The following is a 26,085-nucleotide window of genomic DNA, read 5'->3' as shown; positions in this document are numbered from 1 at the left end:
TGCAGGCTAATGGAATGTAAGACTAAGGCTCCCTCGTTTCAAATTAGGCGCTGTACAATTCGGTGAAAAAGGATTCCGAAACCCTTACGCCACATTTACGTGTAATTTTAACTTCATTTAAATGCGTCAGGTAGGCAATTTTCCAGCCACAAACTGATGTGGATTTGTAAGCGAACCTTCACGACCCTTCGCAAATATGGTTTCCCTTTGGTAAAAGCGAAAATACACATAAAATAGTCAGTTTATTGCCGCAGGAAAGGCTATTTGAAAGCGAAGTTTAACGACACTTTCGGTGGTTGACATTTTAATCTGGAGTTGAAGTCAATTTTGCCCAGTTTACGTGCATACCGCACCTGTGCTACTTCCCAGTCGCAAAAAAATATCACCTTGGTTATTTTCGACATTCACAGCGACACTGAAACCGCACCTGGCCTAAATTACGGCTCACCTTGCTTCCCAATAAACCGTAAAAAACGAGACCGTGTCGGTTGTTATTCAGTCATCCCCTCCGATCAAGGTAGCAATTTGGGGCGCTGTTTTGGGATTTCGATAAGCACGCGATTTAAAATACTGCCCACATTGTGTCTCTGCATGTCCGCTTATTTACTTGCGGCTTACAGAAAGGCAAGCACGAAGTAGTAAGGCAAATGCATAAGGCTGTGACTATAGTTGCTAGTTATATTAGTAGGATCACATTTGTTTTCAACTGCGATATCAAGTTGCAAGCAAGCGCTCTGGCCTCGGACACGTTGACGTCAGATAAGGTGTAATTAGTGGGACAGCGACGTATGTGGTCCTGTGGTTGAATTTAAATTCATAGGAAGCGGGCGCTTGTTGTGATTTACATGACAACCAGCAATTTTGCGGCAAAATGTGTTATCTAAGTTATATAGTCAACAATACAAATGCTGTTCGGAATTTTGGATTTTCGTTTAAAAATAAAGTTTATTTTTGAAGGTTTATGTATTGAAGTACTCTCTCGTAAATGAATAGATAGGTTTGATAAAAAGAAAAACTGTTCAGTAATTTTTTTCTTGTAAGTGTGTGGTGTTAAATTATGAAGTGGTTTCCCGTGGTTCTTCTGCTTCTCCAGCAGTCATGCTCTTTCGCCAATGACATTGAAGTCCTCGATCCTCCGGTAAGTGTGTTTCATGATAGAGTTTTGTCTCAACTGAGTAGTTTTACACACCAACTTAATTTGTTGCGAATCAAGTTTTACTTATGGTATTGAGTTTGGAAATTTCGAGTTATTTAACTTTTTAAGTTATTTTTTATCAGTAGTGCTCGTCTTTGGTTACACGAGTGTAAACAATTATTTATTACCTATTGGAGGATGAGCTTTTACTAAGTGTGGGTGGAGGTAATACTTCAGCAAGCCATAATTCTTTCAAGTGTACTTTTTGCATCTTCTCACTAAATAGGGATCTCACTAGCAGTGAGTAGAATCTTCAACGTTTTCTGCAGTGACAGTAAAAACACTAAGACATTTCTGTGGTTAAAAGCAAAGCGTTGAAACAGTTTTATGTGTCAAATTCTTTCAGGCTCTTGTAATTGCAACTGTTGCTGTTTAGTCTCTCGAGCATCGTCGTGGTGTCGTGTTTATTGTCGCACACTTTCCCACACCCACCGTGAAGTAGGTGCACATTTCGTACCAGGTGAAAGTTCCATTGCCTTAGAAGTCCTTTTAGCCAAGTAGCTTCATTACCCGACTTGGGTTCTCTTATGTGGTTTTCTTCAGTTGTGTGCTGTTACTGCGGGTCATGGCTTGTGGTTTACCTACACGGCTGATACACCTAACCCTCACATGCAAACCATGCGATTACTTGAGCGTTGGTTTTTGCGAACCCCAAAAGTGACTAAGCATTGGTACCAGAGCTCACTGGTGCCATTCCGTTTCGGCTCGGTGGAGTTTGGTACCCGAAATCGGATTATTTGGCACTCGCCAATGTTGCTAGACAAAACGCCAAGCCTCTCCACTGTGAACACAATTACCCTGGGATGTGCCCACTTCAGTTTGCAGGCCAACCGCTTTACAGTTGGTTTAGCAAGTTAAATTTTAGTCGGAATCGCAGTGCAACAGCACATTTGCGTAACTTCACAGAAGTATAGGGCAATAAAATGTTGAAAAAAGTTATTCCTTTTGTGTTGTAATAGCATAAGGTTTGTGATGAATAAACAACTGGATGGTTTTCTCATGAAATTTTAACTCCGCGTGTTGCCGAATGTTTAATCTGAACGTTTTTTTTTCAGTTAAAGGGAGATTAATGAAACCTTGCGCAACCCTGACCTTTAATAAACACATTTAAGGATTACAAGTCTACATTGTATCAATATCGCGCCCCGGGTCGCCAAACAGGACCCCAGTTAGGTCAATAGGGGTAAACCCTCGTCTCCGTCACTACTTATACGGAACTAGTTCAATTTCGTTTGCTTCGTACTTGCAGCGTCATTGTCAGGAGCAAGTGCAAGTCATTGCCCTGTGTTAATTAGGTTTACTTAACCCAAATTTGACCCCTTGGTATTACAAGACACCTTATGCATATATACCGAGGGGTGAAAAGGTCGCAAATTATTTTAAAGGGTAAAATATTGTGTTTTTGTGAAGTAGAAGGTGACCCCTGTTGAGCCAGTTAAGCGCAAAACAATAGCGTGCGGTTTCTGTTAATCGTTCACGGAATTCAGCGGTTTTCTGCCGCCGACTTTGTCAATGTTAACTTTCAGGTTTTAACCCTTGTTCAGCGACATGCGGTTTTCATGGCAAATGTATTTAGCGTTGCACAATTGTTTAAAATGTCAGGGGTTGGTGACGTTAAGCCACCGTCAGAATACGTACGGTACTTGATTGAAAGGTAATAATTGTGTGAGATATATTAATCGAGCTTTCGTGAATTTGTGCTGACTGCTCTGCGAAGGCCGTTTGTATGTCTTTAACCAGTCAATTTTGCCTAGGATGAATGCTAAAATTTCCACAGAAAAGCACTATTAAAATATAGGGACATGTTTCAACACAAAATAACGATCGATTTTTGAAGTTGTTTATAAAACTCTGGGCATCGAAACAAGCGCTGCATTTAACCTGACGAAATAGTAAAGTGTCTTGCAAGGCCTTTTTGTATCTTTTTGGTTTAATCAAATGAAAATCAAACGCAATTTCTAAAACTTTGGGACAACTTTGACGAAATTGTTTAACACACAGTATCTGATACTGTACACCTGTCCATCAGGAATCTTTCAGTTGCCCCAACACAACAGTTTGTTGAAATTCAACCGTTTCGCGACCGTCAGATGCAGTCCATTTACTGGCTGTGTTGCTGGGTAGGTGGCCTCTTGTTGAGACTCCTTTGTTATTTATTTGCTCAGTAAATGGATGCGAGTGACTGAAAATGTACGGGACCAGGGTCTTTGGACCGAGCATTGATCGCAGCGATAGTGAAGCTGTGAATGCACAGAATTTCGGGGATTGGGTAAATAACACGCCTTAGTCTAAGCATTGTCCCGTTGTCAAAGGCAAGTCCGTCGCTAAAGGCCGAGACTCACTTAGGCGTGTTTACGTTTTAGCGTTCTTTTCGTTGAGCTACGATGTGTTTTTACTAAGTCAGCCCTCAAAAACACACACACATCTTCGTGTGGTGATCTCAAAATGACCCGAATGTCCTCAACAACAAGGCTGTAAAAAGGATATTTTAAAGATGTGTTACGTTAGCGGTATCTAAACCAACCTATACTGTACTAATTGGCAGACAGCCGTAATTTATAATGTGCTGACACTATAAGCTTTTTTTAAGTGATTGAAAACGCTCTGTTGTAAAGAATTTAGGACCCATTGTTATTTCTTGCTTTCGTGTCACATGTATCCACTTCTCTCTAAAACACGCGGTCAAATTTTAAATGAAGTAACAGCCTAAGCAAAACAAAATTTGTGGCTGTTAAAACAACCACTTGGTCGTATATGATCCGTATCATGGACTGCCGCTGAAGCTGTTTGATTCACCCGCATCCATATTTACCATGGTAACCTGCTTTTTGAGACCAGACAACTCAGAAGCATGCGAGTATGTTTGTGACCCTGTAGCGTATTTATAGCTCAGCACGAAATGAAATTCGACACCGGTTTTCAAGTGTTATTCCGCCGCAAAAGCACGCGAGCAACGTTTTTGGTCCTGCTTTGGGTTTCATCTGCGATCCACGGGATATGGCTTGCCAACGCAAATTCCTCAACTAACGCACTTTGGCGAAACCACAAAAGCGTGCAAGGCAAGGCTGCGCGTGTGCCGTATGTACGGTTCTTTGAATGAAACTAATACTTTAAAATCTCCATTAAGCTTTGTTCCCTCTTTTGTGGATAGTAAAACTGAGGTGTGGTAAGCGTGTAATACAGGCAGTGAGGAGGACGTTTTGAATAATTCACCTCCTTGGTGATTTTAAAATATCATTTATTTCTCCGCGCTGTGTCATGCTTATTCTTTGCCAAATTAGCTCCTGTAATAGTAAGGTTGCGTTCTAACGTTGTAAAGATCCGTCGAGTTACAGTTTGACTTACAGTTTACAGTTAGTAAACAACTGCATCAAATTGAACTTAAAACAACCATTTCTCTCTTGTCTTTGGTATGTAAACATCACTTTAATACTCTTTATTCAAATAACAAACCCAGCTTAATCTTTAAATATCCTGACACCGGATATTGACGATATGCAATCTTCTTTACCGTGCGGCTTTCGGCAAATCCACCCATCGCATTGCAATTAATCATCCCAGATCGCAGTTGCCACTTGCCCATTAACGCGAAGCCACAATCAGATATAGCTCTTAGGCTTGTTTGTTTTCACGCGGTAACTGACGATCGTCTTCTGTCTCCAAACACTGCATCCCGATTGATGGTGAATTAAGGCTTGCCAGGCATATATCAAGGTACGGGAACTTATAGCTTCGTTGGTGGGACAAGTAATCGCTAAACGAGCTAATCGCTGCAACACACATCTCGCAGAATTACCTAAAGCTGTGTACACTGACTTATCAGTGTGTGTATATTACGCATACGTGGGTCGTATATCCCAAGATAGTGGGTTTTCGTCTTTGCCGACGAGAACTTGCAAGCTGGTTTGAGTATCTTTAGCTCTGCAGAAACCACGCCATGTAAAGTACGCTGCAATGTATCCGTATAAGGATTCAATCACTTAGACTTATTTGTTTTCCGTACTGACCTGAGAAACAGAGGCGTCAAAATAAGAAAGCGAATTTTAAGTGACATTTTTATGCTGAAAGCAACATGTAAACACAGGTGAGTGAATTATTTAGTCCAACACGTAATACAATAGAGATGACGATGTTTGAAAGCTTTTGACGGATTCATAGGCATTATATAACCCCGGGCATACATTCTGTATAATCTGATGCATTAAAAATGTGTCATAATATTATACCGGTGACTGAAGTCTTTGTTCACGAACACGACCCAAGATTGTATCTTTACCTCTTGCGTTCTACCGCACATATGTCTCATGAAAACGGTGGAAGATTTCACTAGATAACGAGATCCAAGATCAATGTGGAACAATATAAGCACGTTGACCAGAACGAAACACTCTGGCAGTTTGCTAACATGGTTTATACATTTGCTAGCAACAAACGCATTTACGGGTTTGCCAGCGGCTAAGGTCAAGTGTTTTGACGGGTTTTACCGCTGTTTGAACTCATTTCTCGAGTGCACGGAATTTAAATCTTGAGAGTTCAAATTTGCGCGACCGGCTAGTGGTCTTTATACTCGCACTGGTCTGTATTCTGTGATCGCTTGATGAACTACGGCAACAAGAAGTCAAACCCGAAAAAGCTAAGTTTGTGGTTGCTTTAATGTGGCCACCACTCCCTTTCATCTTGTCCCGCTGTCGTAGATGTTCACGCTTCAAGCAACAGTTTAAATGGCCGATTTTAGTGCATGCAGCGTACAGCTCGCAAAAAAATTGTTCTAACTGAAAAATGTAATAGGAACTGGAGGGCGTGCCATGCCACTAAGTCCCACCCGCAGTGGAACTAATACAAGAGGCGACATTTCTAATCGGGCACCCGCAGTTGGGATAAAAACTCTAAAAGCGTTGGATGAAATACTCCTTGAAGTCTCGCTATCAAGCCAAGTAACCCATTCGGTTGTTTTGAACGAAAGGACGCGATTTATCCAGCCATGTAGGGTGACACAACGACAGGATTTTGTTTTAAGCCACAGGAATGCCAGAAACGTGGCACAGTACTCGGGATGGGCGACAGTCAGGTTACAAAGGCGCGTGCGTTGGGAAATCATTTGCCTCCAACTGAGTGTCAATCGTCCTATCGAGCCCTTGACCCAGGACGGATCCTCTACACTCCTGGGCTCTGATAGGCACTTTGTCGCATTTTCAACAAAGCACACGTGGTGAATAGTTCCACTCCGGTTTCAATAAAATCAATCAAGTCCCGGCGTTTTGGGACGACGCACTTGAACGTCGAAGCCCATTGCTCTGCCGGTAAGGGCTTTCACGCCAAGAACGGCATGACCTGCCATGTATCACAATGGCATGGTCGGGTAGGTGTGGAGTATTTCAAGTGTCATGACTGTTGCCAAAAATTAGGTACGAAATCAGGAAACAATTAAACCCTTTATCCGCCAACGAATAAACTGCCTCTTGTCACTACATGAATGACCTTTTATGTGAAACCTTTACTTCTCGTGTACACTTCTCGTCACCACCTGAACTTGTCGTGTCAAATCGTGCAGATCTTTTTTTGCGTGGGCTTTCAATATTGCCACAGTCGGGCTAAGATCAAAGTTTACAGTTTTTCTCGAAGCCTGTCTCGCCACCGGTCTTACGTCATAGTTTTTTGACGCAGTTCCTTAAAACTCTACGTGACAAAGCTCCTGATTTCTCTGTTTATCGCGTGGAAAAGTGTTGCCCTAAACTTGCACGTTTTTGCTGTTTGCTTATACAAGCTGAGAGGAAGCTTTTGAGAGCAGAAAACATCCGGGTTTCTAGGGGTCGCCTTAGTTCATTTAGGATCTTCTCCTTTGTTGTGTGATGTCGCAAGCAAAAATACATATTATTTTCAAAGCCAGGAAGCGTGGGAAGCTTAAATTGCTTTCGGCAAGTTGCGCAATGGTGTTTGAAAGCTTAAAGTAGAGGATTGCAGATCACGTATGCAAGGACATTTTGCCAACTAGGGCGCTATTTTTAGTGATCATTGGCTTATTTGCACCCACGACTTCAATTTAAAGCTGTCGGTGGGGTTACGAACTTGAACCTTGTGGTAGTGGCAACAATGCTTCATTTAATCTGTCATGTGTCAGACCATACACACAATATGTGAGCATTGCACATAGGCGGTTTTCAAAAACATCACTTAGGAGTACTGCCTATCAGGGTCAACTGCACAAATTATGTTTCGCTCGGTGACCCGCATAAGTTACAAACATTCGTCGGTGGTGGTCTGTAAAGATCAAAGATAGTGTGAAAATTGCACTGTATGTTTTTTATATATATATTTAGAAGTCAAAATTTTATCAATATTTCTGCACAAGAAGCGGTTGATTTGGACGGATAATTTAAAAAAGGGAAAATAATGCAAATTCGGATAAGGCCTTTTGATGAGTTTCATCTCTGTTTTAGTTAAACTTTCAGCTAACCGATGACCTAATGTGACTTTTGCTTGAACATACGTCCGGAATTTTAAGTGCTGTAAGTTATTATAGCAATGAAAAATTACCAACATTAGGAGATGCTTGCCCCAAAACAAGTTTTCTAGAGAAAAGTACATTCGTGGAAGCGCAGCGTTCCGTTTCGAAAAGCATGATTTCAGAAGCGTTCCAGCAGGCTGGCGGGAATATGCTATTGAGATATCTAGCATAACATTTTTGATGCCACAGGAAAGCCTCAAAGTCCGCGACAACGCCGCAAAAATGTCGACCCATATTTGAAACAAAATTAGGCCAGTTTCGTTCCTCAAACGCTCTGCCTGTGTGGGTTCATCCAAGCATGTACCTGCTGCAGTTCAAAGCAATTTTGGTGCAACTCGTTAAATTTTCGGGTTTACCAGTCTTTTATCGTAAAGCGAATCGACTGTAAAAATGGTCTGCGGACAACAATTGTTTCGGTAAACAACGGAAATGTACTTTAAAAAATACTTATTTGGACTAAAAACGCGGGTAAACTTCAAAACCAGCGGAATTTAAGCTTAAAAACCCGAAATATTCTATTTAGTACAGCTGCACTTCTGGCCAACCATTGGAATTTGACCGCAATGCGTTTTGTAAGTGGAAAGTACAGGTCCAAATACGGAAGAGACTACTCCAATTCACGGCTGTCAATGTCTGCGTCTTAAGTTCGTGACACAAATCGCGCATGACACACTGAGTGTCCTTGATGCATGTGGGAACAAACCTGCCACTGCACACGAACCGGCTTTGCACTATCTACAGGTGTGGTGGATTATATGAAAGCCGGTGATCAAAGAACCGACATCGTTTTTCCGATCCCAAACAAATCGTTTGTTTGTCATGTGCGTCGCGATGCACCTGGTCGGAGATAAGCAAAAAGGGAATTATTCTCCGATTTGTCTGGTCAAAAGAGATGGATGGTGATAGTATCGGTCCTACTTATATCAGAGTTGAACAAAAGGATGGAAGGAATCTGTTTGACTGACTACCCAACATCATGTCTGACTATACCTGACCTTTAAAAAAATGAACCAATCGTAATAAGTGTAGACATTGTGGGAGAGTTGTACCTTGAAGTTTATATTTTTGTTGTTAATCTCGAGATAGAGGTATTTAACGTTGAAAATTAAACACACTGAGTTTAAGACTAAAATTACCTAATGAGGCAACTAAATTTTCCAATGCGAATACAAAGGTCCCTCGAAACCAAAATCCTGCAAAACATTAACGTCAAATGGTGTTTGTGCATTTTTAAGTCATGATGGACGTTGTACAAAATTGTTTGCGATTTGTCTCTTACACCTCATTATTGATGTATTTTTCACACGCTCCAAACATCACCTCTGAGCTTCAATTTACTCTCAGGTGCAGCCACTATCGAAACTTCGATCATCAGTCGAAGAAAATTGCGCACAGACTGGCAATGCGTCTCTCTTAATTAGCCTGCAACACGCCAATATTGGTTGTTGAGCCGACTGACCGAGAATTATGAGGATTAGCTGGCTTATCTGGAAGATCTTTGCATGACCGTCTAGCCTTGTGCTGTTGCTCTTGGATGTCAAGTCCATCCTCATCAATCCCGACTGCTCGATTGGAAACGAATTCTTGTTCTCAGTTGGTTGATTTGTTTTCGATTGCGCAAGCACCTTTACAAGTGATTGTAGTCATGATTTAACTCAGGAAGCAGGCCTTAAGAAAAGTTTGTACAACAGACCTAAGTTTTGGACAATCCATGTGAGGTAATGAGAACAGGCGACATCCATGCAAGCGTTGCGTAACAATCAAAAGTGCGAAATTTTATTTGTGTGGATGGTACAGGTTGTAGTTGAAAAAATACCTCATGTAAAAAAGCAGTTAGTGTTTTGGGCGGCCAGGGATGATATTTTTTAAATATCACGCTCTGCAAACCAAGCGTATATGAAGCAAATCGACCCTTGCTGACACTGCATGAAATCTATATATACAAGTAAGGGAGAAATTGTTTATAGCACGCTTAAATTAGTTGCCCGTATTTCCTAAACTTCTAATTTGATAGTAGAACAGTAGCGGTTGTGTTCCCATGAAACCACCGCAGACCCGAGTCACCAAATGCGAAATACGGCAACAAAGCGTCCAAACAATCACGCAAAAATCCGACTTCCCGCTGTGACGCCTGTTTCTTGAGTTTGGGTTCAGCCTTGACCGGAACAAAAGCAGACCGAGGCCCGCCAAACAGTCGCTGAAAGACAAACCTTCGAAATAGGAGCACAAAGATTTGACCTTGCCATTTAGGGTCGCTTGACAATGTCAATACTTCCCGGGCAGGGCACGACAGTAGCCAACATGTCAACACCCAAATTTGATATATTTTTAGTTCCTTCGCGGTCTTAGTCGTGCATGCTTCGTTTCAACCAACTGGTTTCGGTCTTTTGTTAGAATATAAAGTTCATTCGTAGGCACAGGTGCCGTTTTGTTTATTTAGAGCGCTTGTTGGACTTGTGTTATTGCGTATTCTTCCTGCTTGGAATCAATACTGTAAAATTCGTAAAACAGAAGAGGCATTATACAGCTCATTTTATATTGTCAAGCAGACTACAATGTAAAAGTGCCACATATGGTTGTTTTCTCAACATCGCAATCACCTAAACAATCTCACACAAAGATCTTCACAAATAAAGTTCAACTATAATTGACGGTTTCCGAATTTTCACGAAAGTCGAATTTTCTACCTGTTTTTCGTGTGCCATAAAAGGCCATTTGTCGTTCTAAAATGGCGTCATTCTATCTTCGACAATATTTATGCAAGATCAGCCACCGATAGCCGACGACCGTAAACGTCGCCGTCGACATTAATCCTATTGTGCGCGTGTCCCCATTGTTGTCAGAGGGATAAATGATGGAAAGCGGCGCGACGAATGGACTCCATCAAAACAGATATCTCCAAGTTCCTCCTTTCGGCTTCGCCAGCCAGTTGACATTGGGACAGAGTTATTCTATATGGACACGCCCTTGTTTAAATGCAATTTGCAGAGTAAACACTATGTTCGTTTGTTGGACGATTGTTACCCGTTTCCACAGTTTTTTTGCTCTTTTATTTCCTTTTGTTCTTCTTCTGCTAACACAAAGCACAGTGGTTAGGGAATTTTTGCCCAGTCAAACCAGAATTTTATCTGTGGGAAATGGAAACCTTTTGTGTTTGCGCTGGACATATTTAGATGTTACCTAAAAAATTACCTTTGCAATTAACTCTTCGCGCATTTTTTTGAAGATTAGAAGTAAATAGACAGCAAGAACCTGTGCCAAACTCACCAAAACAAATATAAATTTTCGATGGTCTTGACGAGGGACATCGTAAGCAGTTTCAAACACTTGCAATTCAGCCGCAGATAGATGGTCTTATGTTGCGAGTAATAATATGAATACATTACAGGGCATATCGTGTCTCAAATCCCACCCATTACGCGATAGCAGGTTCATTACCCAAGCTATTTCCTCTTTTGCTACAGGTGTTTATCCTGGTGCAAAACTGCCATGACCGAGTGTCGTTGTTTTTCCCCAAAGCTTGCTGTAATCAATTAGTTCCAAAGCCACCGTAGCCCCGGTTTTCTGAAGGAGTCACCCAAATCGGAATTGATGCGTCAGAGAAGTATCTTTTAACCTGATTTGCGGTGATCCCCGTCCAAATTGAAATGTTTCTCTTCGTTGCTGAAGAACAACTTCGTGTGAACGATTACTTTTGGAAGACAAATAATTAAGTGTTGTTGCCAAAAGCAGGTATCCGATGCTTGTGTATAGGTTCTCTGGTGTTCTTCTGCCACGGCAAATAACTCACAGGTTAACGTTATTAGCATTTGTTGAAAAGGTTAAACCAATTAAAGTCTCCGCGATTTCACGTCAAAGATAGTTGCGTCTCGTCTTCAAGGTTACATCTGCTCATGTATTTGGTACATTGGTCCAATGGTGTGTTACGGTCATTCGTTTGTGCATCATCTTTCTTGGAAAAAACCTTTTACTTTCCAGTCGGCCGCATCAGCCACGCCAACCGACTGTCGCGAATTGAAATGCCACCGAGTTTGTTGTCAAAACAGATGAACGGGCCATTTGATGGCATGATAATTTGTTTTCATCACTTTAGTACCCAATAGTGCATTTCCAATTTCAACCTTAAGCTCATTGTCAAATTTATCATTTGCCTCTGCCAAAACACACACTAAAAGTTTACAAAAGGTTTCGGTTGTACGATTGCGGTTCCAATTACGTTCCGCATTCAGGATTTTCTCCTTTTGCATATACATATACCGATTCGTTTATTGGTTTCCGTGTGCTGTTAAACGCAGCACGGTCTGTGCCAACGACCAAGCTTATAGTTTGTTTTGAAAACTTGTGCTAAGATTTCGGATGAGAATTCAGTTCCGACATTAAGTCTGTGGTCTCGTTAATTCGCTTGATTTATGTGTTAAAATCTCTAGCGAATACCGCGGGCTTGCCAAAACTCGAAAAGAATGAAAATGCTTTTATCCTAACCACTTAATACATTGGTTCTCAACTCGTTTTCGGTTATGGACTACCAACTCAATTAAACCATTTCCAGCCATTTCGTTGCATCATTACATTTTGAGTAAGGATAAAGTAATACAGACCACAAGCAATTGAAATGTATTACGAGAATGTCCAACGCTTATTTAGTTGATCATCAAATGTAGTGGACAACCTGTAGACCACAAAAAAACCATTGACTACCAGTTGATAACCACTGCCTTAACAAGTTCATAAAAAAACAAAATATAAATTTGCACAGTGAAAATTTACTTTTTATTTGCAGGTCGTCTAAATTAAGTAAAAAGAACTCGCTAATTTTAAATTAGGCTTTTGAACACAGTTTAAAAGCAATTTTTGTTTTAGGTTGTGGGATGTGATGGACAAATCGCATCAGGAATGAAAGTGGACAAATGTGGTGAATGTGGGGGCAAAGGAGCTTCATGCAGTTACCGTGACGGTAAGGATACATTTTCATGTGCGAGCGGTTACATTTATTCCACAAATTTTTAAATCAATAGTTTAGCACCATTTGGTATTGTATTTTGTAGTTTGTGGTGATTTGTTCATTATTGTCTTTGTGCAAATTTTCAGGACATTATCGCTTCCAACCTGCTACCAACGGTTTTCATCTGGTTAAAGTGATTCCAGCTGGAGCAAAGTTTATTCACATTACAGAGGAAGGGAGAAGTCCAAGTTATCTAGGTAAGAATACAAATTTAAACAGATTTCAGTTGGAGCTTGTTTTGTAATAATATTTTAGATACGTGTTAAAATTGTTCCTGTGCTCTCAATTTGCAAAATCTTGTATGACAAATATATGTGGAAGATGCTAATACAGTCCTCGGGTTTTACGAATATTTACGTTTTCGACATTTACTTCAAGTGTCGCTCAAGTTTAATGTCCGGTCGTATAAGGACAATGCAAATTGTCGATGATTACAGCGATGTCAAATTATAGAGTAGCAACTCCACAAAGTATCAATCTTGTGCTTGTTTATAGCAGTTGCACCACAAAACCGATTGACAAATTCCGAACACAATACTTAAATTTGTAAATTGTAATCTTGGCGCCGTCTTTTTCCAATTTTGAGCAATTTCTTTCGTGACTTTGTGTCGTTTTCGCGTTTTTTTTGTACGTGTTTTACGGAGATAAAATCTTACACATTGATTTAATGTAAAAATCGCAAGGGAAACTCCATATGATGTCATGTTTCTTGTTTCTAACAGGCCTTAGAAAAACAAAGTTCTGTCCGTTTAGTGAACATTCCCAACCTTTTACCAGTAACGCATAAGTTTCATGCGCAAAATCGGAATTCCATTATATACAAACACAGACAATCTGAAATTCCATTAAATAACAGACTCTCTCATCCACATAATACCCCGGCTCATATTTGACAACGTGATAATCTGCGGTACAACTTAATCCAAACTTGCAGCGATTTTTTTCTTCGCAAGTGATCCCAAGTCCCATAAATTGTTATAAAATAGGGTTGCCACAAGTGACAGAAGATTTCAACATTCGACCGAACCCGGACCCACACCCATAACCTGTTTGCGGCGTCGCACCTATACAAGCCTAGTTGGGACAAACAAACCGAGCAGATCTGTTGGCGCAATAAAGCTGTTAAAATGTCGGGGCATTTAAGTTTTGACATGTTATTTTTTAAACCACTTTTTCAAATAAAATATACAACAAATCACATTCAAAAAACTTGTAAGAGAAAATTTGCGATGTAATAAACAACAAAAACATGCCACAATATTCACATATTTTTGATCACATTTCAATTGAATAGGTATCTAAATGTTTAGCTTCGGTTTGGTACTACCAGCAAAAAATAATTTTAGTTAAATCGTAAAAAATATGTCAGCAAAAAAATAATTTTCGTTAAATCGTTTAATACTGCAATGTAAAATTACGAATATATTTTGGTAAAACCCACAAAAAATTAAGGTTACGTTACATGTAAAAAAACAAACAAATATCACGTTAAGAAAATGTGTTTTTTTATTCTCCAAATCCCAAATTGCGAACCTGACTCATTACCGCATCTTAACTAACCCAAAGCCCGATCACGTGTTCACGTTGCCTTGACAACGGGACCCTTGAGGGTCGAAATTCCGTGTCGCTGAATGCGCGGAAGCTTAGATGGAGTGCTTCCTCTAATCCCTGGCAAGCGGTGGCCTTCTGTAATGATGAGAGATGTCTTGGACTTTTGCCCAAAGTGGATACTTCTAGAGCTAGTTGTACGTGCTGGCTGTTGTTGCCGAGAGATCAGAGAGTGTTTGAGATTAACAACGATCTCAGGAGACATAAAGGGATGCTGTTGCTTTGACAGGCGACTGTTGCTGCGAATGATCATTCTTAATTGAAAGTCGATCGCTCTTACTTTTGGTAAAGGTTTCCTATATTCCGACGTAAATTGTTTCAACTGAGTGGGTTTAAAGAGGATGATTGTAGTTCTTTTCGCGGTTTTGAACTTTTAAGTGTGCAAACACATTACTCACTTGTTAAGTAGTTTTTTTTTCTTATCTGAAGTTTTGTTTCCTAAACCCGAAACTAAACAAGAATTTAACTCGATCCAAGAGTATTCGACCTCTTTAGTTTAAGTAGGCTTTGCGTGGTTGCCTTCACCTTCCTATCCGGATTTTTATCAGCTTTTGCGTTTGTCCAGCAACAAAACCAGCACACGATAACGCTAATGCAGTCATATTCCCTACGGAGAATGAAGAACTTTGACATTTCCACCTCAAAGAAGTCCGCAATTCCGTAAAACGCAGCGTGGATTAACCCGACTTATCGCCTAGCCATCAAATGCCACCGCGCCTTCGTTGAATATACAACCTAGCTCTCTTTGCGCGCTGCAGCAGTTCATATCCTTTTCTTGTTGTGTGTACCTAGCAAATTTGATGCTAAACAACACTACCGACCGCCTACGCAATTTTGAACACAAATTAGGTTAACCGAAAAACGTTCTTCCTTCTCCGAATAGCACACAAAGTTTTCCTAGTCTTTTGTGTGAATTTAAAAACGTGTCTACCTGTTGATTCGTTAGAGGTGCGGCCTGCCCCAAACGTGACCGTGCTTTCAGTTGTTCCCTTATTTAAGTCAAATATAGCAAACCATGGAGTTGTTTGGGCTTATAGCAAATACAAGCCACTTATTTGAGGTCATTTTGTAACGTTATATAATGTAACAGGTTTAAATGCGTTTTTAAATTGAATTACATATGTGCGTTTTGCTGTGTAGGGAGGTGTTATTTTAACTAACATTATGTAGAAGTAGGACTTATGATTTTAATTATGGGCAATCAACCACGCCACCAAAACTGGTATCTTATGTGGGGTCCAATCACTTGACACATTCTGACAGAAAAGGCGTAATCGGCTTAACGGCGGATTCCCTAGATGCTCCCACCCTAATTTTGGCGCACCAACGATACCTCTGTAAATGAGCCATACCCCATACACTGCACGGCTCATCGGTAAACTTCTTAAGGCCACACCGGAAAACCGTGTCTTGGAGCTTTCGCCAATTTGCTGGAATGTATCCAATTTTACACAGATTGACTTAAACATTTTGTTGCAAAGTTGGATTCTTTAAAAGTGGACTTTTTCCCAACAGAATTAAAGTTTTGATTGGTTCCTCATTAAAAAACAATACTCCCAATAAAATTGTATGGACGCAATACATACTATTGTAGACGTTTTACTGTTGCCAGCATCATCAATGCACACTTGGTTCTCTGGGTGGGTTCAGATATATCCAAGTTGACTTTTAATATCAAAAAACTATGGTCAACAACTATCTACATTAACAACTTTCAAAAACAACAAATAATGCATTTGAAAGGACTTTTTGTCTACTTATTCACGGAATGCATGAGCTCAAGTATTTTGTCAACATCCTTTCAAACAAACACCAATATCTATGAATCACTTATGTTTTTCCAACTACCGGTCGCTGTGATTATTGCTAATCCACTGAAGGAAAACAACATCCTAACGTGCCTTTTATCACGTTCAACATCCACACAAGTCCATGTCTTGTACATCAACACACATCCAAGACGGACAAGAAACCGGGTCGTCAATTAGGCCGTACGCGTGTCCGTCGACAGACGCAAACCAGGTACCGAAATCCCGCCAAAACAGGCTTACGTACACATACATGCACTTTTCCGACAGCCGGAATGTTGGTAGCCAGTCAGGAATCATCCATCACTCCAACCGCAGGCCGTCACAACCCGATCGAGGGCCGATGTCGCGGTTTGTGCCCATACTCGAGCAATCGGTTCTCACTCACTTGGATTGAAGGGGCACAAAACCACACAACCCCAGCTTCTTGGAACTCACGCCTCTTGTTTCACAGGCTCTTCAGTACACAGAAGCGTTACGGCAATTCGTCGTTCTGTCAACCGCAAAGTTCTTTGCAAGTGGCAGTCGGGCTGTTTGTTATTTGAGTCCAGGGAATTGTATGTAACTCTATTGTTTCGTGGTTCAAAAAGTCGAACTTCACAGATCGCTTTCCCCTGTTTACTAGAACGCTGTTTAAAGTCGTATTACCAAACAAAATATAGACGGCGAGTTGAAAAGTTTTGGTTGCAAAAACTTGACCAAAACTAATGAGGTGCGTTAAACCACAGCCACGCGAAAACAGACATAAAATTCGTAACACTGTGAAACAGAATATCGCTCCTATTTGGAAAATTACTCTGACAAATCCCCAACCACAACAGAATGCCATCGTGGTGTGTCATACCAACACTCATCCATTTGAAAAACAATACCCCTGGTAATGACCTTGTGGTCGATTTCCCAACATTGGCTTCAAATCATTCCCCTTTCTGTTGCAGAATCTGGAAAATGCCGCCGGTCTGTTGAGAAGCGGCGTAAATTACACAGGAGATTTATATCTTTTCTCTGTGGTTGTCTTGTAGTTTGTACGATCGACCGCCCATCCTAATTGCTTTTTGCCTTGAAAGAGCTCTAATAAGGATCAATGTATTGCTTTCAAATACCGTTAAGCGCTTGCCGACAGGAAACAGACAAGCGTTCAATTTACATTTTTTAAGCAGATTTTTTAAATATAATAGAAGCTTATGCACGCTTGTTGCCCCAAGCAGTTAATAACAGGGCGCTTTGTCACACCTGACTGCTCGCAGGACCACATTAGTTGCCTTGATCATCATTTCGTGGGTTTTGATGGGCGTTTTAACCTTCAGCTTACTGCGGCACCCCACAAGTAGGTTTCCGTATTTGTGGCGGCCTCAGACGGCTCCCGTTTAACAATGATTGGATTTGCCCATTGCAAGTGATACATGATATATTTTACCGGTGTACAGTGGTATACACATAGATTTACTTCTGTGTCATCACTTTACTGGAATACAAAATACTTGTTTTTTGTTTTTTCGCTGAATAAAATCTGCTACTTTGTTTTCTTGCTAAACTTTGCTTTAGGCATAGGGTGCGAAAAATTGTCTTTGCCTAATATCATTACTCGTTTAAAATATTTCTTAAAATACTTTATTACAACTAAATGTCTTGAAGGTTTCCCTGATAACGCTTCGTTTGTTCGCAATTTTACAAAGCAAACGCAAAAACAAACTGATTCGGCAGAGTTTTTAACTGATGTTTCGACAAGTCCATCCATCATATTCTCAAACCTCGGCGACCCTGTTAATCTTCAGAAGATGTTAAGTCACCGAAAAGCACCTTAAACCAAATGAGCTTTGAAGCCCTCGCGCCCGTAATCCGCAAAAACTAATTTCCTTCAACGTTTGTATACTTCTGTTTCAAGTTTTAGCGTTGTTTTTCTTGTGCTGAACGAAGGCCGACATGAATATGTACACATTACTTAGTTTTAGTCTTGTTATATTTTGCGGCCCTAGCGAGTGTAACTAGCCAAATGTCAGTATTGTTTGCTGCGTCGCTCAGCACAAGATTATTATGGGCAAACATGATCACGAAAACAAAATGGCCATTCTCAGTGCGTTTGGAAATCGGCATTTCTCCGTTCGCCTAATTCCCAAATACTCAAAAATGCACGTTTTTCACTCATTTTAAAACACTGCCCTAGCTATCACTTTGCACTAAAAAAACTCAACTGGAAATATCAACACCAACCGATCTTACAACTTATTTTTCAGCCCTGCGCTCAGCCAATCCCGGGAAAACGATGTACGTCAACGCCGAAGTGAACCAGGGTCGACCTGATCCATCCAAGAGGTATCTTATTGCTGGCACGACCTTCACCTATGACCGTCCGTTCAATAGCGACAAAGGAGAGTCACTGATCGGCGATGGACCTACCAACGAACCGTTAGAAGTATTGGTAAGTATCGTTAACTTGATTATGTAACGTAAAGCTTTAGCGAATATTCCAAATCTGTGGCAGTTGTTTGTGTGATGCACTAGTTTTGTCAAAGGCGAAAACCTCATTTCTGTCAACGTCTACAACTTTAATGTCAATTTTAAACTCAGTTTTTGTCCTTTAACAACCCTGTACACGAAAAATGAAATTTAACTTAGCGGTTGAATTAAAATCGTTTCGTGTAACCAGCACAAGTGCGGATATTTCTTTTAAACACAAACCAATCCCGCAGTCCATTGAAAGGCTTCCGATTTGCGGCCACCTTTAGATATAAAAGCAAAAATGCATTGTCTGGGTGGCGCCGCCAACGGTTTTGCCACGAGTCAATATCGGTCTGTATGGAGTGCAGGGAGTCACAACGAGTGGTTCCCATGGATCCCGCTATCGCCCTAATTGCACTTGACATTGGCTCGCAGACCGGCAGTCGTTTAATACCCACTTGTGTAGTCGAATCCCCGCTGATCCTCCCGCTTCCAGCCCCGATACCGGGGACAAAGAACGACGGAGTGACAAATTGAGTCCGTTTCCGTCGATCCAGCTTATCTTGAGCTCTCCGGACGCGTCCGACAGCCCGGTTTGTTGGACCTTTGTTTCAAGAGGGGAGTTTATCGTTTTGGCAACGCCAGTTGGTTGCGCTTTATCGCTGCCAAACGCTCTTGAGCAAATCCTGAAGGATTGTTGGACAGGGGGAGGCAAATTTGCTTTGTGTTGTAGTTGAACCTTGGAGATAAAACAAGACCCTTAGCAGGAAGATACCACTTCCTCAATATATGACCACACTGACATGCATTGTTACAGTTTATCATCAGAAGTAAGGTTTATTAGCTTTTTGGGGCTAGGCATGTTTAAGTTGGCCCAAATTTCATGTAAAATAGCCGACACTTGAACCCTTTTACACCCTTGCGCATTTTCTGGGTTGTTTGTCACCGCGAGCTACAACATCGTAAAACGACTGTTAAACTACGCAATGTTTGTTAAAACACGGCCCACTTGCGTGACGACCCATGTGTTTATAAATGATCTGAAACACAAACCAACATGAGCCATAAACAGCAGTTGTTTTCGGCTCACAAAAATGTCTCTTACCTCCTTATGAGGATACGTTGAGTTTTACGACTTAATGGTAAACTCTTAATCGTTGGTCCACATACTGGTGCTTCCTGTCATGTCCTACAAGCAAAATAAGATCAGTTACACAGATACAAACGTACGGAAAACAAGGAAAGATGCCACTGTGTCTCAAAGTCCAGGAGCTACTGTTTGATCTCGTAGCGCTGGCGAGAAGCGATCCATCATGCTTGAAACTCGTCGTGGACCGGTGTAGTGTTTACCCACGGGAAAGCGCAAACAAAGCGGCGATCGTAAGCGTCAAAGTCCCAAACCAGAGATGCCAGAGATGTAGCTGCTGTAAAATCACAAAAAAGGACCTCGAGTTTCAGTGAGAAGACCGAATTTCGTTAAAGATGACAAAATGTTTTGAGATCCTTTTTACCTTCTTGTTTCCTTTATTGAAAGATCGTGTCTACGGACCATTTATATGTACATTTTCCACCTGACACCAATCCATAGGAATAATGTTATGGTATTTGTTTGGAAATTCGAATAAGGTTAAGTCCCACATGAGTCATTCAGGCATTAATCTCGGTCCTTAAGCTAAATATCCGGCGCCACCGCTCTTCCCGATTGTAATCAAAAGCACCACAAGGACACAGATTGATGGCGGTCAGCACACGACAAACAGGGCTTACTTGTTTTACCCTATCTGTGTGTGTAAACCGGCCTCGGCGCCTTTTTGGAAGATTCTCCCGACCGTTGCGCCCACTCGACCCACGACCGCCGACGAGTCGAGTGCCCACATACACCGCCGACTTCACACAGAAGTCAGTTCAGGCTCTTTGAAGATGGGAAGCACCTGGTTGCGAAAAGAGTTAGTACGTCAAATGTGCGCAAGTGCGTTTATACGGAACAGCTGTTTCACAACTTGTCTTAAACCTCTAGTGTTCTATAAATAGCTGTAAATCTCGAAATTTTTGGATAAGGCCAACAACGTTTAATGCCCCCTTCTACTTCGTGTTTATTTCCGAAGTGAACAGATGTTGCATTGTATTCCGTGGTTCGGGTGCAACGACTTGAACAAGCCATCGGGTGCAACGACTTGAACAAGCCCTAACCAGAACGGGTATATGGTTGCTGTAAAAATGATTTACTGTGTGTACAGTGTAGGCGTTTCTGGGGTTTTTACAATAAAATCTCAATGGTGTGTTGGTTTTCAACACCAATTCTTGTTTGCGAAACGCTTGCAAAGTTTTGCTGCCGTGTCGTGTTTGAAAACTTTCCACGAATGCCTGTAGGTCCAAATTCACAACCATTTATGGCGGTGTATTTTAAACCATCTACGGAATGTTACGTATGGTCAGGCCGTATTCAAGTTCAGCTGGTTGTTTTTCCCGAGGTCTGAGCAACTTCGTAAACGTAAACCACAATAGTTGTGCGTTGGCGTTTTCAAGCACCGGGGCCATGGCACATTTACAGCAAGAAGATTCTTCCGCCACAGCACGCTTTAAAATAACCTTCACCATGACCTTAGTTGCTTTCATAAAACACGACGTTCACCTGCAGGTCAGGATGAGATAGTGAAGCTATCTTTTCCATCACAGCATTTATTCTTGTGCATACACTTTCAAGGATTACTGAAATGGCACGTTCGCTTATCGCAGGTATCGGGTCGTAAATTAATGAGCAGCTTTTGGGCGATATTTTGCTATTTTTCACCTAAAGTTGCGAACTACGGACTTAGAGGCACCGAGGTTCGGTTTGGATAGTAACTGCACCTCACTGTTGCACGGGTCTGACACAGCGCCATGTTTACCTTTCGCAACCCACATCGACCTGCGTTTAGTCATGTGTTGTTCTACGAAAAACATCTTGCGGTGGTCCTAATCTTGACTCTCGGATGCCTTCTGTTGTGGCGATGGTGGTCTTGCTGCTTCAGCAGATGCAGACACAATTTGCGTGTTTCCGCTGAGTTTCCGCTGTTTTATTCTTCCATGTTTATTCTTTTTTGTACTTGACTGCAAACTTTTGGTCAGGATTTTTTGTATATGTAAAGCGGGTCACAGTTTAGAATAATACATTGATAGTTAATGTCCATTTGTAACTACACAACTGTAGGCTAAAAGTGTATAGATATCACTTCAATAAATATTGCTTCTACGAAAATGTTTGCAATGTCTTTGCAACCTACTTTAGTTAATATGGTTTTCGTCTTGCTTTCTTCTCATATTTTGAGCGGAATCCAATAGCTGATTCTATTCGTATGATTGATTTGCTAATTGATTTCGCCTGAGCTATACCAGATAGATTACGTTACCTAACTGCGGAAATCCTTATAACAAAGTGTCAAACTTTCAAGCTCCTTCATTTACAATTTTAGGATGCTTGAAATCAATCATCTTGTGCAAATCCGAAAACTAACCCAAGTCACTGACCATGAATTCATCAATTTCAGGTGTTTTATCAAGGCAGTCACCCTGGTATCCGCTACGAATTCATCATTCCCAAACAAATGGCGCCTCCCAGCGGACCAAATCCACGCGAAAATCAGCGATTAGACGCAGGCGGCGATTTGAACCTGAATAACCCCTACAACCCCGCCCCAGTTCGGCCTCCTGCATCACGTCCACGTCCATACCCCGAATCACCCCCTTACCGTACCCCCCTGAGAAACGGCTACTACGGTCACCGACGTATGTTCAGTCACGTGCCCCGCATTGGGACCAATCGCAACACGCCATATTGGGGGCGTCCTACAAGTGTCGAAGACGTAGATACATCTGTCGATCCAGCGGATGGAAACACGAATTCAAGGCGCTCCCTGCAGATTATTAACAGACAGCAAACTATTGACGGATCTACCGCTTGGACAAAACGAGGATATGGCCCCTGTTCGCAATCTTGCGCCCAAGGTATGTTTGCTACCAACTATGTGTTTTATATAGCTTGCAAATTGATAAAATGTGGTTTACACAAGCAAAGTATACTTTCGTTAGCTTTTTTATTTGTGGATTTGCCTGTACCGAAGCAAAGACAAAATAAACAGTATTTTCTCATTTCAAAAAGGCGATATTTAAATGAGAGATATCTCGTAAATGAGGTTCAGTAAATTTCTGTCCTCGTCTTGTGTGTGGGAATACAGTCATAAGTTAAACTAGGTGTTGTCTGTTTAAAGGAGTCAAAATCCAACGTTTTGTCTGCCTGGTGCAATCCACTCGACAAGTTCTTGATGACAGTCAATGTGTTGGACCAAAACCGAAACCTAAGATCAAGCAATGCAACAGTCAGCCTTGTCCACCCTTGTAAGTCACTGTATATAACACAAGCGTTTTACAAACTAACCGGGTTTCTTACGTCACAGCTATGACGTAGGCAGTTGGTCAGAGTGCTCACGGTCTTGTGGAATGGGACGGAAGACCCGGCGGGTGATTTGTCGTCAAAGGTTTGCCGGTAACTTTACTTCGGCTGTTATGTACCAGAAGTGTGGTCGTTTATCGAAGCCGAACAGCCACGAACATTGCCAGATACAGGAGTGCGCCCGTTGGGAAGTTACAGGCGAATGGTCAAAGGTGAGCGATAACAGTTGTGGGTGTCCAATAACTAATGGTTCAGTCGGTTTCCATCTGTTTACGGATCCTTTTCTTGAAATTTCTCGTTAAACGGATACTGGTAGTAAAATAACTATGATAAATGTACAAATACCTTATGTTAAGCTTTTTGTTCAAAACCTGCTGGAAAAAAAAACTTTACAATAGACGGGGTAGATTAATAGTTTTGGAAACGCACTTAAAGTTACACAAAATGTTTGTGATACCAATTCCTTTTGTATTTTTCTATCAGTGCAACGTTAAGTGTGCAACGGGGAGCCAAACGCGACGAACGGAATGTAAAGACGGTGAAGGACGAACAGTCCCCGAGGCAGCCTGCTCTAATGCAAGGAGGCCAGCACACGTACGTCAGTGTGACGCCGGACCTTGCGTCACCAAGTGGTTCGTCACTAAATGGAGAGAGGTAATTTGAGATATCTGCAATTTTAAGTATGCTATACAATATACATATGTTCTGAGTAGGGATCTTCTGATTTTATGATAGTAATTAATGTCTTATCTGGGTCTACGGCATTACATTACAGATATGTAAAGAAACACATCCATTTTTTATGCTGTGTACTGATATGTGACAAATATGTAGCTGCATTAACCCACCCTGTAGGCCGTAACGCTTTGACCACTTAAAAAAGCAAGTTGTTTGAAACACGCTTGAAAGGCATCAGTGCTGGTTATCATGTAATCTTGTTCTCCGCAGTGTTCATCAGACTGTGATCGAGGTGTGCAACGTCGTAACGTGCATTGTCTGAACACAGCCCAATCATCTACCGGTTGTCCAGCCCGGACTCAGCCGCATGAAACCAGAACTTGTGCGAGAACATCATGCGGAATCAAATACGAGTGGTTCGCTGGAAAGTGGGGATCGGTAAGTCTGAGTAGAATTCTGTTTATCTACAAGACTCTGGTTCATTATTTCGCGTTGGTTTGAATACTATTATCAACATTAAGTCAGCGAATACAAAGGCGTTGTGCGTTATTGTATGAGATGTACATATCATTTATTCCTATCATCAGGTAACTAATCTCGTTTTAACGGGCTGAGATTTCCAAAGTAACGTTTGGTATAGAACTTTAAATACATATTTAGCAACTGTAGTTTCTGAACTAAATCTTGTTGCGAGCGCAACGACCCTCATATTTGTTTTACATTAGGTAAATAGATTCATTTTGTGTTTCCTGGGAAACCTTACAAGGTGGCAATAAACGAGTGACTAATGTAGCCTTGGTGGTATTTGATGAGCACAAGCAATGAACCTGTTAGAACAAATATCAAGTGCTTTCGTTCAAATTTATTTCCCTGGCATTGTGTTGTAAGGATTTGTAAAGCGAGCCTGCTGCAATCAATGATAGATCGTGTCTGACAAACTGTAAACAGTGGCTTTGAGCTTGTGAAAGCCCGGCTCTGGAACGCGTTTTCCGCGGCGATCGTTATCTCTTTTCCCCGTCAATCGTCAAGGGGAGCTTACGTGATGAATGCGCGGCGCACGGGTCAAGCCCATTTCAAATTCGATTTCCGTCCTGGCCAAAACCACGTTCAAATATGAATAATTGCTTGTTTGAGAACGGCGTGGCCCTAAACGATGATTTTGTTGGAAAACAAGAGAAACACGATGTTTGCTGATAAGATTGTTCGGATAGGGGTTGCATTTCAACAACGTATTGATTAATCTTCTTTCTAACCGCAATCGAATGTGTGATGTTTGCACAACGTTACTCAAAGTCATCTCCACGAATTCCTGATCACAAGACACATAAATTACTTCATAACGTTCTGTTGAAATTCCACCAATAAAGCAATTACTTTAAATTTCCATAATACCAATCCTGAGTCTTGAAACATTGTGTGGGGTTGAACTTGGGTTAGAAGTTGACAACGATGTTTGGTCTCTAGCATTCCGTGTTGTCAAAGGACAGCTATTGGCCTCTAAAGTACAGATTCACTGGGACACACAATCGAAACACAACGCTTGCCCGTGAAACCACAGTGAACCACCCGAACTTTATAACTCCATCCTTATCGCAACACTTTGAAGTTCTGGCATTGCAAGCAAAGCTCCAGAGCCCGAAACTAATCCTTGAGCAAATAACGCAAGCGCCTTAACCGTCTAAAAATTTCCGGGGTGGTCTTTTCACAACTTGTAGGCTCAGATAGGGGCTGGGTAAGCAAGTACTCGTTTCAACGTGGCGCCATGGTCCACTTGTTGTTTAAATGCATCGCAAACAGATCTTCAAGGATTCGAAACAAATGATTGCTTTTGGGGGTTGATCGAATCCTATTACCAGTGCGTGTTGTGGAGTGTTTGCTTTTAATCATTCAAACGATGTAGGCCCGTGCAAACTTACAGCGTGTTTCTGACAGAGGATACAAATTACAAATTGATTTGACCTGCGGAGTTTTTCTTATTTTTTTGCGGTTTTGGCTTTTTTAAAGCTAACATCTTGTTTGCATTAAAAACACGTTTCGACCATGCTAGTCTTTCTCACCAGAAACTTATCAATGATTATCAAACGAGTCCCAAATAAATTAAATTTAAAATTAGGCTGAATAAACCACACCGCCCAATTAAAAGGAACAGTAGCTCAACACAATGTCACCCCGGTTTGATAAATTATCCCAACTTATCATGGTTAGACAAACCAGACGTAGTGGGTAAAACAATTGGCCTGGGAGTGGTTACGTGAAAGAATGTTGGACACTTTAGAACTGTGCGTGATTCTGGTGTGGTGCCCTAACTCGTTATGGTGAGAATGTTTGCTTGCGCTTAAGGACCCAAATTGTACCTTCATCCCACGGATCTTAATTACAGAGCTTCTGCCGCATGCCTCAGTGTTCGTCGAGTGTTTAGGG

The 26,085-nt window shown here is 41.3% G+C and overlaps 1 protein-coding gene across 4 annotated transcripts in view; it reads left to right on the top strand.

Moving 5' to 3' along the window:
- Window positions 1-26,085, top strand: part of LOC145214971 (thrombospondin type-1 domain-containing protein 4-like) — a 57,470-nt gene that overhangs the window by 25,578 nt on the left and 5,807 nt on the right. For 3 of the 4 annotated variants that reach the window (XM_080083620.1, XM_080083619.1, XM_080083621.1), the window contains 8 exons: window positions 12,561-12,654; window positions 12,789-12,899; window positions 18,353-18,537; window positions 22,085-22,541; window positions 22,805-22,931; window positions 22,991-23,198; window positions 23,470-23,640; window positions 23,935-24,102. In XM_080083620.1, coding sequence (XP_079939746.1) covers window positions 12,561-12,654; window positions 12,789-12,899; window positions 18,353-18,537; window positions 22,085-22,541; window positions 22,805-22,931; window positions 22,991-23,198; window positions 23,470-23,640; window positions 23,935-24,102 — 1,521 coding nt within the window. Of the gene's footprint in view, window positions 1-937; window positions 1,139-12,560; window positions 12,655-12,788; window positions 12,900-18,352; window positions 18,538-22,084; window positions 22,542-22,804; window positions 22,932-22,990; window positions 23,199-23,469; window positions 23,641-23,934; window positions 24,103-26,085 lie in introns of those variants that run through there. The other variant, XM_080083622.1, reaches the window with a different exon arrangement.

This window comes from Phallusia mammillata, chromosome 2 (assembly GCF_965637545.1).
Source record: "Phallusia mammillata chromosome 2, kaPhaMamm4.hap1.1, whole genome shotgun sequence".
NCBI lineage: Eukaryota > Metazoa > Chordata > Ascidiacea > Phlebobranchia > Ascidiidae > Phallusia > Phallusia mammillata.
Note: the sequence above shows the minus strand (reverse complement) of the source record. Positions and strands in the feature narration are given on the sequence as shown.